This window comes from Chiloscyllium plagiosum, unplaced genomic scaffold, assembly GCF_037043375.1.
Source record: "Chiloscyllium plagiosum isolate Xiang-an unplaced genomic scaffold, Cpla_swu_hap1 HiC_scaffold_28, whole genome shotgun sequence".
In the NCBI taxonomy this organism is placed as follows: domain Eukaryota; kingdom Metazoa; phylum Chordata; class Chondrichthyes; order Orectolobiformes; family Hemiscylliidae; genus Chiloscyllium; species Chiloscyllium plagiosum.
The window spans coordinates 10884765-10902272 of NW_028270166.1; the positions used below are offsets into that span (position 1 = coordinate 10884765).

The 17508-nt window shown below is 44.4% G+C and overlaps 1 protein-coding gene across 1 annotated transcript in view; it reads right to left on the reverse strand.

Annotated features, from left to right (window-relative positions):
- The window catches only part of LOC122565112 (repulsive guidance molecule A), a 113798-nt gene that overhangs the window by 20759 nt on the left and 75531 nt on the right, over positions 1-17508 (reverse strand). The window contains exons 4-5 of the mRNA XM_043720745.2: positions 5988-6136; positions 5017-5555 (exon numbers count right to left, since the gene is read on the reverse strand). Coding sequence (XP_043576680.2) covers positions 5017-5555; positions 5988-6136 — 688 coding nt within the window. The remainder of the gene's footprint in view (positions 1-5016; positions 5556-5987; positions 6137-17508) is intronic.

Consider the following 17508-nt stretch of genomic DNA (forward strand, 5'->3'; position numbering starts at 1 on the left):
TTCTGCAACTTTCGAATGGGTGTGGAGGGAAAAATTAATGCTTGAGAGAACACGGTGGTTTTTAATTAAGGTTCATCCTGAAAAGCTCCCTAACTCAGGACTCTGCTCCAAGTACTATCTAATATGACATTCCCTTCTCAATCTGACAATCGCTACAGTGTGGAAGCAGGCCATTTGGCCCATCAAGACTGCACCAACCCTCCGAAGAGCATTTCACCCAGACCCACCTTCCTACCATATCCCGATAACACTGCATTTACCATGGCTAACCCACTTAGCCTACACATCCCTGGGACTTTATGGGCAATTTCCCATGCCCAATCCACTGAACCTACACATCTTTGGACTGCAGGAGGAAACCAGACCACCCGGAGGAAACCCACGCAGACATGGGGAGAAGGTGCAAACTCCACACAGACAGACAGTCACCCGAGGCTGGAATCAAACCTAGGTCTCTGGTGCTGAGGTGACAGTGTTGACCAACTGTGCTACCCCAACATATTTGCAAAGGAACTGAAGGGCAACAAATATCCTTGTAAACCATACCCCAAAAGGACCCATTTTGGACCGAATTAATGGCAAATATTCCAAACTAACAGAACCCAAACACATGAACAAGGAAAAAGAGGCCATTTGAACCCTTCCAACCTCTTCTGCCAACAATGAGATCATGTCCGATCTAATTTTAACCTCAACTTCACATTTCTGTGTATTCTGATAACTCTTAGCCCCAATTAGAATGAAAAATCCAACTTTACGCTTAAAAATTTTCAGAAATTCTGTATCCTTAGTCTCTTTGGGAAGGGAATCCCAAAGACTTCCAACCCTCAAAACTGCACAACCCAATGCAAATGTAATACTTTTTGAAACAAAAACATACAATGGTGTGAATGGGAATGAAAAGTCAGTTGCACTAAGAGGACAAAAACATAAAACTCAGACACAAAACCCTTTGAAGAGCAATACTGCAATCAATCAATGCCAAACGCAGAATAAAGCACTTGAGTGCATCTTTGAACTGTGTTTATGAGCTGCACTGAATTGTTTTAAGATTCTCTTTGAATCTATTTTTAAGCAACGTTTATGACTAAATGATTGTTCTTGTGGGGTGGGATGGTGGGAGGAGGGAAACATAATATTCAGCATTTCCAAATCACAGATAACATCCAATGTTGAAATTGTTCCTGATTTTATTGGTTTCCCTTTCACACTTAGCTTTATTTGAGGATGATATGTGCTCGCTGTATTCTTCCACACTTCCCATGACACCCGAGCGGGGCAAGTCGCTCCTTGCAATTTGAAAAAGTTACACAGTGCATACAACAAACTGTACCAGTGGAAAACAGCACAGGAACTGCACCTATTTGCTGATCTGAGCAAAACTGTGGAGTGTTTGTCTTTAAAAGCTGTTCCCAAACCCCCTTGCAGATTTCCTTTTACTACCAGCCCCAATTAAAATCACAGTGCAAGGTTACAGTTCATTAGCTGTGTTGTCACACTTTTGAATGATAACAGGTGGTGGGGGGCAGGGCAGGCTAAAGGAATCAAACTGGCTGCAAGCTTAACCCATTCAGATACGCAATGAAAAGCAAATGCCACAAGTTCCTTACTTTAAAAAGTTTAGGCAAATATTAAAGAAAATCATTTTAAAAAAGGTTTGCCAAATTAAATTTATATTAAAAACTTTCACAACTTATCCTCAGACGGTTTTCAAAAGTTGCGCATGCACAATACATTTAAAAAACAATTTTCACACAAAACATATTGACAATTAATTCAGGAGGTAACTGCCAGCAAATCGCTGGTATTGAGAATAAATGTCAACAATAGTTGCAAGAAGGTATTCTTTACCTGATGCAATAACAGTAATAAAACTGATAGGTTAGGGGTTAATCAAGATTGTAATACAGTTAAAAGTAGCACTGCTTTGAAAAAGTATCTAATTCTTTTTTTTTGGTACAGAATCTACATACACATTTCAACCTAGGGAAAGCATATACTGGAGGCTGTTTGGCCCTTTGTCCACATGCCAGCTCATCCAGAAAAACTGTTCAGTTCACCTCCCCCCACCCCGATCTCCATGCATTCTGACAATTTCACCCTCCGTATCTTCCAACTTCAATCCAATTCACTTATGAAAGTTGCCTTGATTATTGTCAACTTTCAAGCAAGACACTCCCATGTGCTCACAGCTCACGGACACAAACAAACTCACACACCCTTCCTGGGTCATTCGGGTCAATGATCTGAAAACCCTTGGTCAATAGACCCTCTTGGAAATCAGCAGAGGGTAGCCTCAATTCATTCATTCAATTCATTAATAACAAATGTGAAAAGGGCAAGGGGAGAAATTTCATTTTGATGGGAAAGGGTTAGTGGTGATTGTGCAAAACTGAGATGTTCACCCAGCACTACCTTGCTAGTGGCTGTGGGGCAGAGTGAGAGAGAGGGAGAGAGCAAGAGCGAGTGAGAGTGACACACACACAATTACCTTGCGAGTGGCTGCAGTGCAGAGACACACACACACGGTTACCTCGTGAGTGGCTGCAGTGCAGAGAGACACACTTACCTGACGAGTGGCTATGGTGCAGACACACACACTGTTACCTCGTGAGTGGCTGTGGTGCAAAGACACACACGCACACACACAGTAACCTCGTGAGTGGCTGTACTGCAGCGACACACAGTAACCTCGCGAGAGCATGTCTAACAGACACATAGTTACCTTCCTGATGGTTGTGGTGCAGAGATAGTACACACACACACACACACACACACAGTTACCTTGCTAGTGGCTATGGTACAGACTGACAGACAGACAGACACACACAGTTACTTTGCCAGTGGCTGTGGTACAGACAGACAGACACACACAGTTTTGTGGGTAGGGCAGTTGATGTGGTATACATGGACTTCAGTAAAGTCTTTGATAAGGTTCCACATGGTAGGCTGTTGGAGAAAATGCAGAGGCATGGGATTGAGGGTGATTTAGCAGTTTGGATTCAAAACTGGCTTTCTGAAAGGTGGCAGCCAGTGGTGGTTGATGGAAAACATTCAGCCTGGAGTCCAGTTACTAGTGGTGTGGCACAAGGATCTGTTTTGGGACCACTGCTATTTGTCATTTTTATAAATGACTTTGACGCAGGCATAGCTGGATGGGTTATTATGTTTGCAGATGACACTAAAGTCGGTGGAGTAGTGGACATGTGGAAGAATGTTGCAGGGGGACTTGGATAAACTGCAGAATTGGGCTGAGAGGTGGCAAATGGAGTTCAATGCAGCTAAATGTGAGGTGATTCACGTTGGGAAGAATACCAGAAAGGCAGAGTACTGGGTCAATGGAAAGATTCTAGGTAGTGTGGATGCGCAGAGGGATCTTACAGTCCATGTACACAGATCCCTGAAAGTTGCCACCCAAGTGGATAGTGCTGTTAAGAAGGCATACAGTGTGTTAGGTTTCATTGGTAGAAGGATTGAGTTCCAGAGCCGTAATATCATGCTGCAACTATACAACACGCTGGTGCGGCCACACTTGGAATATTGTGTACAGTTCTGGTCTCCATATTTCGGGAAGGATGTGGAAGCATTGGAAAACGTGCAGAGGAGATTTACCAGGATGTTTGCCTGGTCTGGAGGGAAGGTCTTATGAGGAAAGGCTGAGAGACTTGGGTCTGTTCTCATTGGAAAGAAGAAGGCTAAGAGGGGATTTGATAGAGACATAGAAGATGATCAGAGGATTAGATAGGGTAGACAGTGAAAGTCCTTTTTCTAGGATGATGACATCAGCTTGTATGAGGGGGCATAGCTACAAATTGAGGGCTGATCTGATTTAAGATAGATATCAGAGGCAGGTTCTTTACTCACAGAGTGGTAAGGGCATGGAATGCCCTGCCTGCCAATGCAGTTAACTCAACCACATTAGGGAGATTTAAACAGTCCTTGGTTAGGCATATGGATGATGATAGGATAGTGTAGAGGGATGGGCTTAGATTAGTTCACAGGCCTGCGCAACAGCGAGAACCAAAGGGCCTGTTCTACGCTGTATTGTTCTATGTTACCTTGCTAGTGGCAGTGGTACAGACAGACAGACAGACACACACACACAGTTACCTTGCTAGTGGCTGTGGTACAGACACAGACACACACAGTTACCTTGCTAGTGGCTGTGGTACAGACAAACACACACACAGTTACCTTGCTAGTGGCTGTGGTACAGACACAGACAGACACACAGTTACCTTGCTAGTGGCTGTGGTACAGACACACGCACACACAGTTACCTTGCTCGTGGCTGTGGTACAGACACACACACACACACACACACACACACAGTTACCTTGCTAGTGGCTGTGGTACAGACACACACAGTTACCTTGCTAGTGACTATGGTACAGACACACACACACACACACACACACACAGTTACCTTGCTAGTGACTATGGTACAGACACACACACACACAGTTACCTTGCTAGTGACTATGGTACAGACACACACACACACACAGTTACCTTGCTAGTGACTATGGTACAGACACACACACACACAGTTACCTTGCTAGTGGCTGTGGTACAGACACACACACACACACAGTTACCTTGCTAGTGACTATGGTACAGACACACACACACACAGTTACCTTGCTAGTGGCTGTGGTACAGACACACGCACACACAGTTACCTTGCTAGTGGCTGTGGTACAGACACACGCACACACAGTTACCTTGCTAGTGGCTGTGGTACAGACACACGCACACACAGTTACCTTGCTAGTGACTATGGTACAGACACACACACACACAGTTACCTTGCTAGTGGCTGTGGTACAGACACACGCACACACAGTTACCTTGCTAGTGGCTGTGGTACAGACACACGCACACACAGTTACCTTGCTAGTGGCTGTGGTACAGACACAGACACACACAGTTACCTTGCTAGTGACTATGGTACAGACACACACACAGTTACCTTGCTAGTGGCTGTGGTACAGACACACACACACACACAGTTACCTTGCTAGTGGCTGTGGCGCTGGAGCCCTCTACCACCGGTACATTGGTGACCTGTACAGACAGGTAGACGTTGTCGATCAGGGGCCAAGCTCCCTCTACCTTGCAGGTCTGAAACTCGTTCCGAAACGTTCTGAGGTGGGGGTCCCCGAACAAGCCGCAGTGAGCGAAGGAGAGGGGCTGCGGGCCGGCGCCCCTCAGCGCGCTGCCTTTGCTCCGGTAGCGGCAGAGTTCCGGGACACGGCTCCTCTCTGTAGCCGCCGGCCTTACCGGGGCCGTGGGTCCCGTCTTGGAGCAGTTGTGCTGCAACATCAGGTCGCTGATGCCCAGCACAGCCGAGTGGTAGACCAGGTCTCCCCGGCAGTACTTAGCCGTCTTCCTGGTACATTGGGAGTAAGCTCGGAGAGCGATACAGAAATCGCCGCTGTTTCCTCCAGCAGTGCTTCCAGCTCCCTCGCCTTCCTCTTGTAATCCAATCCCCGGAGAAGTAGCAGCTACAAAATCGGCGTTACACCTCTGAATCCTACACTGCTGGCAATGCACTGAGAACAGCAAGGAGAAAAATTAGCTCATTTCTCAAATGCTGGAGTAAAAAAGATCTTTCTAAAACGTTGCATTTAGCAAAACAAAATTCCAACGAAACAAATCTGCAAACTTTTAAGACAAAGATAAACTGAAACAGTTTCCAAACTCCAGGCCCCTTAACGAAAGCGATCAGAAACTCCCAAAAACGTTTTCAGGCAAACTTTTATAAATCAGGTCCACAAATTCTTCCAAATTTCCAACTTACTTTAAAACACACACACCATGTTGTGAAGCTGTCAGGAAAGTTTACAAATTTCAAACCATTTTTGATTAAAAAAAACCCTTTCCCACAAGGGCTGCATGCAGTTTCCCCTCCTCAAACCCTGCCAGAAAAGTCGTTTAGCCAAGGCACACACAAGAAAATAAAGTTTGCTTTCAAATTTTCTTACCTGAATTCAGACACAGGGAGAAAACGAACATTGTAACAGCAACCGAACACAGCCTTTTAGCCAAAGGATAGCGGCTTCCTGTCCCCATACCAATCCATCCAGCGTAGCTTGGGTTTATCGACTGCTCGGCAAACACAACAACGCTCGTTCTGCAGAAGAAAAGTTCCAAAAGCATTCGAGCCCCAACCTATCAGTCAAACAGCCCAAGACAACCCAACCTGCTGAGGCCAGCCTGATAGACAGGCGGTCTGACAAATCACAAACAGGAAGGCGGTCTCCAGCGTTAAAGGGGAGGGTCAAATCTGGCGTGGGGACAAAAAAAAGGCAATTTCTTAATCCAACCCCTGAAGCTTCAGAAACCAAAGCAGACAGTGCTGGAGAAACTGAACTTTGGGGTTGTTTCAAACGAGGATGCTGCTTTCTAAGCCATTCATCGGGAGTCATAGAGTCCTCCAACATGGAGACAGGCCCTTTAGCCCAAATTGGTCCATGCCGACCAAAATGGCCATCCACACTAACCCCATTTCCCTGCACTTGGCCCATATCCTTCTAATCCTTTCCTATACAAACATTTGCCCAAATGGAGTGGCACGGTGGCTCAGTAGTTAGCACTAATGCCTCACAGTGCCAGGGACCTGGGTTCGATTCCACCGTCTGGTGACTGATTGTCCATGTGGAGTTTGCACATTAGATTAGATTAGATTACACTACAGTGTGGAAACAGGCCCTTCGGCCCAACAATTCCACACCAAACCGCAACCCACCCATACTCCTACATTTAACCCTTACCTAACACTACAGGCAATTTAGCATGGCCAATTCACCTGACCTGCACATCTTTGGACTGTGGGAGGAAATCGGAGCACCCGGAGGAAACCCAAGCAGACATTCTTCCCTTGTCTGTGTAGGTTTCCTCCAGGTGCTCCGGTTTCCTCCCACAGTCTGAACATGTGTTAGGTGAACTGGCTATGCTAAACTGTCCGTTGTTAGAGTCATAGAGAGGTACAGCATGGAAACAGACCCTTCGGTCCAACTCGCCCATGCTGTAGTGTTCAGGGATGTGTCGGTTAGGTGCTTTAGTCAGGGGTAATAGGGTAGGGGGTCAGGGTGGGTTACTCTTCGGAGGGTCAGTGTGGACTTGTTCGGCTGAAGGGCCTGTTTCCACACTGTAGGGATTCTAAATACCTTTTAAATGTTGTTAATGTGCCCACTTCTACTGGCAGCTCATTCCATATGCGTACCATCCTCAGCTTCCCTTTTATTCTTTCCCCTCTAACCTTAAACTGATGCCCTCCAGTCCTCGATTCCCCAACCCTGGGAAAAACAGAGTGTGGAGAAAGTGAGGACTGCAGATGCTGGAGATCAGAGCTGAAAATGTGTTGCTGGAAAAGCGCAGCAGGTCAGGCAGCATCCAAGGACAGAGAGCGAGGTAACGTTTCCAGTCTGGATGCTGCCCATCAGAATTGATCAGCGCCGCCTATTCGTGAATAAAATCGCAGCTTCTGATAACCACTAGAAGAAAATGTGACACTGGATTATTTCTCCAGTGTTGTGGAATGATTAGTCAGTGTTGGATTGAGTGCGTTGGAATGAGCGTGTGTTTCAGAAGTTTGTTTTGCTAGCCTGGCCAGTGTTGTGTTCCATCGCCCCTTTAAGTGCCTGGGCAGAGACAGGATAATGAGAAATGGGGCTTGGGACTGATCCAACACGTTCGGATGAGGTAGCAGGAGGTCCGGGCGAGTGGCTGTTTTTTTTTGCACTGACTCCGCCTTGCAGCCAGAACTATCAGCGGTCAACATCTCTGAATAAAAGCCCATTGGGTGCAATCAACAGCAGTGAGGAGTATTTACAAGCACATAACCTGCAAACCCCTTATCAGAACTGAGAATCAGACAGGGAAGGTTGTACGGTCAGAGGCGATAGGCGATCATTGGGGAGATCGAGCTTTCAAAAGACTTGAAGGTGGAAAGTTTGCCAAGGCGTTTAAATGATGTTCCTTGTCTCTTTCAGGAGGCAGACTTTGCATGACTTTATTTCAGCGAGATGCTCCCTGTTAGGGAAGGTATCTATGCGGTTATTTTAAAGATTTATAAATATATGTGTATCTCACAAGTGAAAGTAATAGTGATTCAATTTGACTTAAATCATTGGATCCTTCCCATTTTATATTTTTTAAAAATTATAAAAACACAGTCGAAGTCCTTTATATGTTCCTTTGGCTTATATTATCTGTATTTTTGCATCTACTATCAGAACCCCCCCCCCCCCCCAAAAAAAAGACGAACAAGAGCGTCTGTTTATACAAAATAAAAATCACACACCACCAAGAGCTGCTATCAGTTCTGAGGAAGGGTCACTCAACCCTGAAACGTTAACTCTGTCTTCTCTCCACAGATGCTGCCAGACCTCCGGAACTTTTCCAGCTATTCCTGTGTTTGTTTATGATTTACAGAATTCTCAGATCTTTCGGTTTTTTATTTAAGAATAAGGAAAGGACTGGCTCTCGTTATTAGGTTATTTCCTCTAAAATCTCCAACCTGCAGAAATAGTTTCCCTCTACCCATCCAAATTGTTCCTCTTAATCCCCTTCCAACAAGTCACCCCTTAACTTTTTTAAATTCCCAAGTTTTATAATCTCACTTGAACATTAATTTAACTCTTGGCACCCTGGCATTGTTTTGGTAAATTAATACTGGCCTTTTTCTGAAGTCCTTCATAGGGTATAGGGCCTTGAACTGCTTACAGTACTGTGCATGCACAGAGGTCAATAGACATAGTGGCCTGCGAGTGAAATTGGAAATCACTTTGATACGCAAAACCAACTTCAGAAGGTAATAATTGAAGCTCAATCAATTGTAAATTTTAAACCTAAGATTCATTGTGAGATTTTGGGCAAAGTTGGGTTAGAATTAGGTGACAGATCAGCCTCGATCTCTGAGAATGACAGAAAAGATGTGAGGCTCTGAATGTTGGTGTGTGTTGTAGGAGGAGAAATCGGCCAGTCAGCTCACCAAGCAATGAGATCATGGTTGGTCTGATAATCCTCAACTCACTTCCCTGCCTCTCTCCCACAAGGGGAAACAACGACTCTACCCTTTCAACAAAACTTTTCACTGTACTTAGGTACATGTGACAACAATAAATTAAATCAAATCAAGTCCCCTAAGAATCTTATATGCTAAAATAAGGTCAGCTCTCATTTTTCTAAACTCTTCTAAAATGACACAACTTGTTCTGATAAGGAATGAATTCATGTAAAACTCTGTTATCTCACTTTTTAGATTAGAATCAATCTAAACATTATAGCATAGACAGAGAAAACAGGAGGCTAACACCTTCAACATATTGTCTAGCTAACACCAATTGTTACAGCTAACGTGAGAGTGCAACTTTTAAAAAAAGGTTTTGTGATTTACACACAAAAGAAGTGAAACTATCATGGTATTCGAACAGATGAAAGACTCAACAGACAATCAAGGTATTTTTCAATGTATAATTTCAGTTACATCACACTGTAAATTTTTGCTATAAATTCTGTGCCTTACAATGGTGTCCTCCACAGTCACCTGATGAAGGAGCGGCGCTCCGAAAGCTAGTGCTTCCAATTAAACCTGTTGGAACATAACCTGGTGTTGTGTGATTTTTAACTTTGTTCTGATAAAAAATCTCTCCTCCACACTTGGGATTAACTAGTGAACTTTCTGTGGAATGCCTTCAATGCCAGTTCCCACGTTCCTGTCCCTCCATACTCATTCCTGTTGAACAAGGTGTTAAACAATGGCCAGTCTATGTTTTAGATAATAGTTTCAATAATGAGTGAAAAATGAAAAAAAAATAGAGTTGGTGACAGAATTTGTAAGGCCAACTCAAATCTTCCTAATACAGAGACGAAGAGTGCACATGGTGATGAAGTGGAGATACACATTTTTAAGTGTGCTAATGAGGGTTATAGGTTAGAGCTGCAGTTATTCTACATTTGATTTATCCCTTAACTTCAACTGTCCTCCTTGATTCTGTAGAACTTTGTGAACAGAGAAGTCCATTGAATTTAGATTAATCTGAATGACAGATACCTTTCTCACCAAAAGAATAAATATGTTAGCAAACGTGAACAATTGTAATGTTAAAATGTGCTCAACATTGAGTGGAATGCAGCAAAAATGACGTTGAAATTCAAATGTCTCGGTGAGAGTTTGGTTGAGATTCCTTCACCTCCCACTGGAATGCATCACACAGTCTGCATAGGGGTTATAGGGGCTGCATTTGGAAGGATTGTGCATTATTTAGGAGGTGCTACCTAAACCCCTAGGGGGTGGGTCCTTGTATCACGAGTCATTAACTGGCCACAAAAGAGAAAACAGCTTATGTAATAAGGGAGAGGGGGAAGGGAAAGTGATGGTCCTTGCAAAATCGGAGAATTGCACCTGATGGGCTTCATGTCAATCCTGTACAATATGACTCCCTGAGATATCATCTGAGTATGTCATTGGATATACGCACACTGGCTTATTATTCAATAAAAAGGATGAGTTAACAATGGATGCACTTCACACTGTGGCTGAAGGTTCTGGTTTGAAATCTGATAAAAGTCACACAACATTCATTGGGTAACTAGTGGGTCAGGATCATGAGACACAGAATTTATAGCAAAAGATTATAGTATCATGCAACTGAAATTATATATTGAACAAATCTTTTGCTATAAATTCTGAGTCTAATGGTCCTGCTTCACAACCTCCTGACAAAGGAGCAGCGCCCTGAAAGCTAGTGCTTGCAAATAAACCTGTTGGACTATAACCTGGTGTTGTGTGATTTTTAACTTTGTCCACCCCAGTCCAACACCGGCTCCTCCAAATCATCATCTGAAATCAGTAACTACAGTAAAACTGCTGTTTTAGTGGAAAGCTACAAATTATAGACACAACATCCTTCTGTTTTCCTGATTACTCATTTTTTACTTTTATCACAATAAAACCAACCACTGAGGAAACTGGGCCCTTAACCACAAATAAAAATGTGTAGCTTTTTGGAAATTACTTTTAAATTAAATTGAAGTTTTCAGATATTCAATTACCTTTTTCTTGAAAGTAGAAACTAAAAGGCTCAAAGATGTTAAGGGGGAGGGACTGTCGCAGAGATTTGTTTTTATGAGTTTGGAACAAACAGCCACTGTAGGCCAAACAAAAGTGATACTGTCTCTTTAAACCTCTCGACAGCCAACTGCTGAAGGCTGTAAAGCGCAGATGTTCTCATGCCACGTAGAAACACCACTGGCCTCTGTAAAGTGGTCAGTTCCAATTGCTTATCTCTTCGGCCGGCCTTGGTGCCACTCTCTTACTCACATCCCACTGTATCAGAAAGACTGCACGTTTGCTGGGATCTAGGTCACCTCCCTTAGCTTCTCTCCCACTCCCTTTCCACTTTGTTCCTGGTAAAAGGACCCCTGGGACAAGTGCTCATATAAAAGGCGTAAATGGATACAAATGGGTGATGTTGTGAGGGAAAGGACCGGCATCTGGTAAAGTGTTTCTCACATTTGCTCAGTCTTTTGAGTACAGGAGTTGGAAAGTCATGTTGAGGTTGTACAGGACATTGGTGAGGTTTCTTCTGGAATATTGTATCCAGTTGTGGTTACCTAGTTGTAGGAAGGATATTATCGAGCTAGAGAGGTTTTAGAAGAGATTTACCAGGATGTTGCTGGGTACGGAAGGTTTGAGTTACAAGGAGCAGCTGGATTGGTTGGGACATTTCTCACTGGAGCATAGGAGGTTGAGACATGACCGTATCGAAGTTTGTAAAATAATGAGGGGTACAGTTAGAGTTAATGGTAGTTGTCTTTTTCCTAGGATGGGCGATTTCAAGACCAGGAGGTACATTTTTAAGATGAGAGATGAGAAATTTCAAAAAGACTTAAGATGTAAACGTTTTACACAGAGGGTGGTTCACATGTGAAATAAACTTCCTCAGAAAGTGATGGATGCAGGATTAATTACAATGTTGAAAAGACATTTGGATAGATACATGAATAGGAAACGTTTGGAGGGATGTGGGCTAGGAGCAGGCAGGTGGGACTAGTTTAGGTTGGGATTATGTTTGGCATGGGCTAGTTGGACCCAAGGGTCTGTTTCTGTGGTGTATGACTCTATGACTTCACAACCAATATTTTTTTGCATGCTGTTACTGTTTTGTGGAGAGACACGCACTGCAGGACCCCATCAACTGCCAACAAAAGAAAAAGTACCCGTTTCCACAGCACTGGTCATGACCTCAGGACATCTCAGAACATTTCACGGGCCATGAAGTTGAACCAGTGAAATGTTTGAAATGTAATTCTACTTTTAGTGTCAACGAAGAGGCCAATTTATGTCGAGCAAGCTCCCATAAACAGCAAAGCGATCCTGACCTGAAAATCTGCTTCTTCGATGGTGTTTGAAGCTTCACTGTTTGAACATTAGCCAGGACAATGTAATTGCCTGACCGTTCAACAGATCCTCCCAAGATCCAAAGTGTCAACTTGGATTATAGAGCCCAAGTCGCTAGACATGAGCCCACCACTTCCTGATTCAAAAGCAATAGCACGCCCACTGAGCCGCACCAGAATAGTGGCCAGTTAATATGTTTCAAGGCTTTGGTTGAGAGATATCCTTTAACCGGGGATATCTGGAGAAACCTGTGTTCTTCTACACATAATGCAGTGGGATCATTCATGCCCACCTGAGATAGCATGAAGGTGCGTTGATGTTTTGTCCAAAAGAGATGGCACCTCTTACAGTGAAGCACTACCTCAATACTGCATGGAAATTGTTCTGCACACTGCAGATGACCTTGGAGTCAGCTCACAGGGAACACAGACAGTGCAAATAGGGCTTTAACTCCCTCAATGCACACTCTAATCTGCTCTGAAGTGCAAAAGGAGTGCCAGTTCATGTCCATTCTTAGCGAATGGGGTGGGCTAAAATTGCTTCATGCACAGGGAATACTTCCTGTAACAGTGAGAATGAGAAGCTGTAAGAAATAGCTCTACCAGTCAGAGGCAAGGAGGACTAAACTGCTGTCTAACTTGGATTTGGAGAGATTAGAGAATTAACTCGCTGGTTATTAGAATTTAATCAGAATGGCACCAGGGATATAGATCTGCAGTTTCATGGAGAGGTCAGTGAGTTTGAGATTGTTCTCCTTAGCACAAAGAAAGTTAAGAGGAGAATGGAATAAAGGTGTCAAAATCATGAGAGCTTTGATGGAGCAAGTCACAAGAAATTGCTTCCTCTGGCAGAATAGTTAGCCACCAAAGGATACAGATTGAAAGTAATTTGGAAATTTACCAGAGCTGAGGAAAATTTTTTTTTTGCGGGATGTGAAGAGCTGGAATACGTGGTCTGGAAGGTCAGTGAAAGCAGATTGAGTAGTAAGTTAAGAGTCAACCACATTGCTATGCATTTGGAGTCACATGTAGGCCAGACTGGGTCAAGAAAACAGATTTCCATCCCTAAAGGAACCAGGTGAGTTTTTCCTGATTATCAACAGCAGTTTTTATGGTCATCATTAGATACTTAATTCGAGATTTAAATAAAAAATGGAATTCAAATTCTATCTTTGGTGGGATTTGATTCCTAGAATATGACCTGGCTCCCTGGATTACTAGGTCTGATGATAATACCACCAGACCATTGGTTCCCAATGAGACAGAATGCTAACATTTAAAAACATAGATCTATTAAAGAGTGGGCACTGGCACTATAGGAAGTATGCCTCTCAGAGTCGTAGAGGCATACAGCACAGAAACAGACCCTTTGGTCCAACTCATCCGTGCTGACCAGACATCCTAAATTAATCTAGTCCCATTTGCCAGTACTTGGCCCATATCTTTCTCAACCCTTCCTATTCATATTTTGGATTAGTGGTGCTGGAAGAGCACAGCAGTTCAGGCAGCATCCGAGGAGCAGCAAAATCGACGTTTCGGGCAAAAGCCCTTCATCAGGATGGGCTTTGCCTGCAACGTCGATTTTGCTGCTCCTCGGATGCTGCCTGAACTGCTGTGCTCTTCCAGCACCACTAATCCAAAATCTGGTTTCCAGCATCTGCAGTCATTGCTTTTACCTTCCTATTCATATACCAATCCAGATGCCTTTTTTATGTTGTAATGGAACCAGCCTCCACCATATCCTCTGGCAGCTCATTCCATACACTCACCACCCTCTGCTCTCATTCTGTGTGATGAGGTTAGTCATAGAAGGGGTCACTTTGAGAAGGTTCCACATTCAGTTTGGTCCGGGGTGAACCCCCCAAAGTCTTGGTTCTCTGAGCCTTGTTGGCCGACAATGAGACTCCCAGTGGAGCTAGGAGATTCCCTGATGTTGAGATCGCAGAAGCTGGATTCAGAACCAAGGCAAAACAACAGGCAGCTCGTTCCCAACACAGTAACTTCCCATTGTCTCTCAGCCTGTGCTTTTACGCCTTTACTCTATCAACCAGCCTTGCACCTACCTTGACCTCTCCTAATAATCAAACCTGTACAATTCCTGCACTGTGCTCCCCACAGAATGTGCAGTATCACATGGTTTGCCAGCACAGGATGGGGCCACAATGAAGTGATTCTGGTGAAGGCAGCAATGATAACTTGTGCCTGGATGTAGCCAAAGATGGATGGCTTCAAGAATGGGCCAGTCTAAGTGGACCAAATGCGGTTTTGGTTTGTCCTCAGCCCCAGCTGTTCCTCCACAGAGAGCCCCTCCCCTTTCCCTCTGGAAACTTTAGACTTTACATTTAGAATGTTAAAATCAACTAGGAGAAAGTGAGGAGTGCAGATGCTGGAGATCAGGATCAAGAGTGTGGTGCTGGAAAAGCACAGCAGGTAAGGAAGCATCTGAGGAGCGGGAGAGTCGATGTTTCAGGCATAAGCCCTTCATCAGGAATCCTGATGAAGGGCTTACACCCAAAATGTCAATTCTCTTCTTAAAGAGTTGGGGTCATGGAGAGAGGAGGAGGTGTCAGAGTCAAGGGCAAGAGGGTGGGTTTCAGAGGTTACCCCCTTTGATGCCCATCCATGTCTCTTATTGCTCCCCCCTCCAGATTTGCACAATTAGATCGTATGCCCAAACGCAGTAGGCTGGTCATCCTGACTCCCCAGTCAGGAAACTAGCCACCTTTCCCTCCCACCAAAGAGTTGGCTGGTTGGAGAGGTGGTGAGTTGATGCACTCAAATGGCCTTTAATTGATTCACTTCAGCACCTCAGTTGGTGGGTGGTCAGGAAAGCCACCATTAGATGTTCTCAACTGTAAATGTAATAGTGAAGTGGCACAAAGGGGGTGAGTATCTCACCAGGGTCAAGTCTGCTAACTATTTCCTCTTCTCAGCAATTTGTTAATTAAATACGAATCTCCCGTGGCACTGTACCATTCTGAACCTGCTGCTCTGTAGCCGTACGATCACACACCATGTAACAATAAACAGTGCTTATCAGATGCTGAGGACCTCACCCTTAAACAGAAAAGACCTCGAGGTAGCATGGTGGTTAGCACTGCTGCCTCACAGCGCCAGGGACTCAGGTTTGATTCCAGCCTCAGGCGACTGTCTGTTTGGAGTTTGCAAATTCCCCCCGTGTCTGCGTGGGTTTCCTGTGGGTGCTCTGGTTTCCTCCCACAGTCCAAAGATGTGCAGGTTAGGTGAATTGGCCATGCTAAATTGCCCGTAGTGTTCAAAGATGTGCAGACTAGGTGGGTTAGCCATGGGAAATGTAAGGTTGCAGGGATGGGGATGGACCACTCCCCAGAGGGTTGGTGTGGACTCGATGGGCTGAATGGCCTGCTTCCGCAGTGTGGAATTCTATAAAGATCTAGTGGAGATCTTTAACTTGACACATTTGAGAGGACAGAGAGGTTCAAGTGATTTTGCTGTGGGGAAACACTAAAACTGTCGAATATAGGATAGTTACTCATAAATCCAACAGAGAAATATGGAGACATGTTGTCTCTCATGTGAAAGATTCAAAGGTTGAACTTGCTCCTGCAGGAAATGATTGAGGCACGTGACTTAGACCAAGTTAGAAAGCCAGACAAGTCTGTGAGAGAAAAGGGTCAGACATAGATTAGAGTGGTGCTGGAAAAGCACCACTCTGATCTCCAGCAATGGCAGTACTCAATTTTGTATAGTCAGATATAACCTGGCCTACCCTGTAGGTTGAAACATCAGTGATGTCCATCCTCTCCTATACAGGACCACTCCAGATGGAACCCAGTTCCACTGTCGTACTGGTCACAGTCACCAAACCCTACAGCAAGGGAGGCCCATCCGTGGAGCCTATTTCAACATAAAATGAAGGCAGGGGTCAAACCCCACACATTTGAACTGATACAACTTATTTCAGTAAGGCATTTGATAAGGTTCCCCACGGTAGGCTATGCAAAAAATACAGAGACATGGGTTTGAGGATGATTTAGCGGTTTGGATCAGAAATTGGCTAGCTGAAAGAAAACAGAGGGTTGTGGTTGATGGGAAAAGTTCATCCTGGAGTTCGGTTACTACTGGTGTATCGCAAGGATCTGTTTTGGGGCCACTGCTGTTTGTCATTTTTGTAAATGACCTAGATGAGGGCATAGAAGGATGGGTTAGTAAATTTGTGGATGACACTAAGGTCAGTGGAGATGTGGGTAGGATGTTGCAGGTTACAGAGGGACATAAATAAGCTGCAGAACTGGGCTGAGAGGTGGCAAATGGAGTTTAATGCGGAAAAGTGTGAGGTGATTCACTTTGGAAGGAGCAACAAGAATAAAGAGCAAATGGTAAGATTCTTGGTAGTGTAGATGAGCAGAGGGATCTCGGTGTCCAGATACATAGATTCCTGAAAGTTGCCACCCGTAGGGTTGTTAAGAAGGAACACTGTGTGTTAGCTTTTATTGGCAAAGGGCTTGAGTTTCAGAACCATGAGATCATGCCGCAACGGTACAAAACTCTGGTGCAGCTGCACTCGGAGTATTGTGTAGAGTTCTGGTCACCGCATTATAGGAAGGATATGGAAGCTTTGGAAAGCTTCAGAGGAGATTTACTAGAATGTTGCCTGGTATGGAGGGAAGGTCTTATGAGGAAAGGCTGAGGGACTTGAGGTTGTTTTCATTAGAGAAGACAGTTGAGAGGTGACTTATTGGGACATATGAGATAATCAGAGGGTTAGATAGGATGGACAGTGGGAGCCTTTTTCCTCAGATGGTGAAGGCTAGTACAAGGGGACATAGCTTTAAACTGAGGGGTGATAGATATAGTAGAGATGTCAGATTCTTTACTCAGAGTAGTAGGGGCATGGAACACACTGCCTGCAACAATAGTAGACTCACCAACTTTAAGGGCATTTAAATGGTGATTGGATAGGCGTATGAACGAGAATGAAATAGTGTAGGTTAGATGGGCTTCAGATTGGTTTCACAGGTCGGCGCAACATCGAGGGCTGAAGGGCCTGTACTGTGCTGTAATGTTCTATATTCCATGTTCTCACAGTGAGGGGAGGTTGTGGTTTTGAAGGTGGCTCTT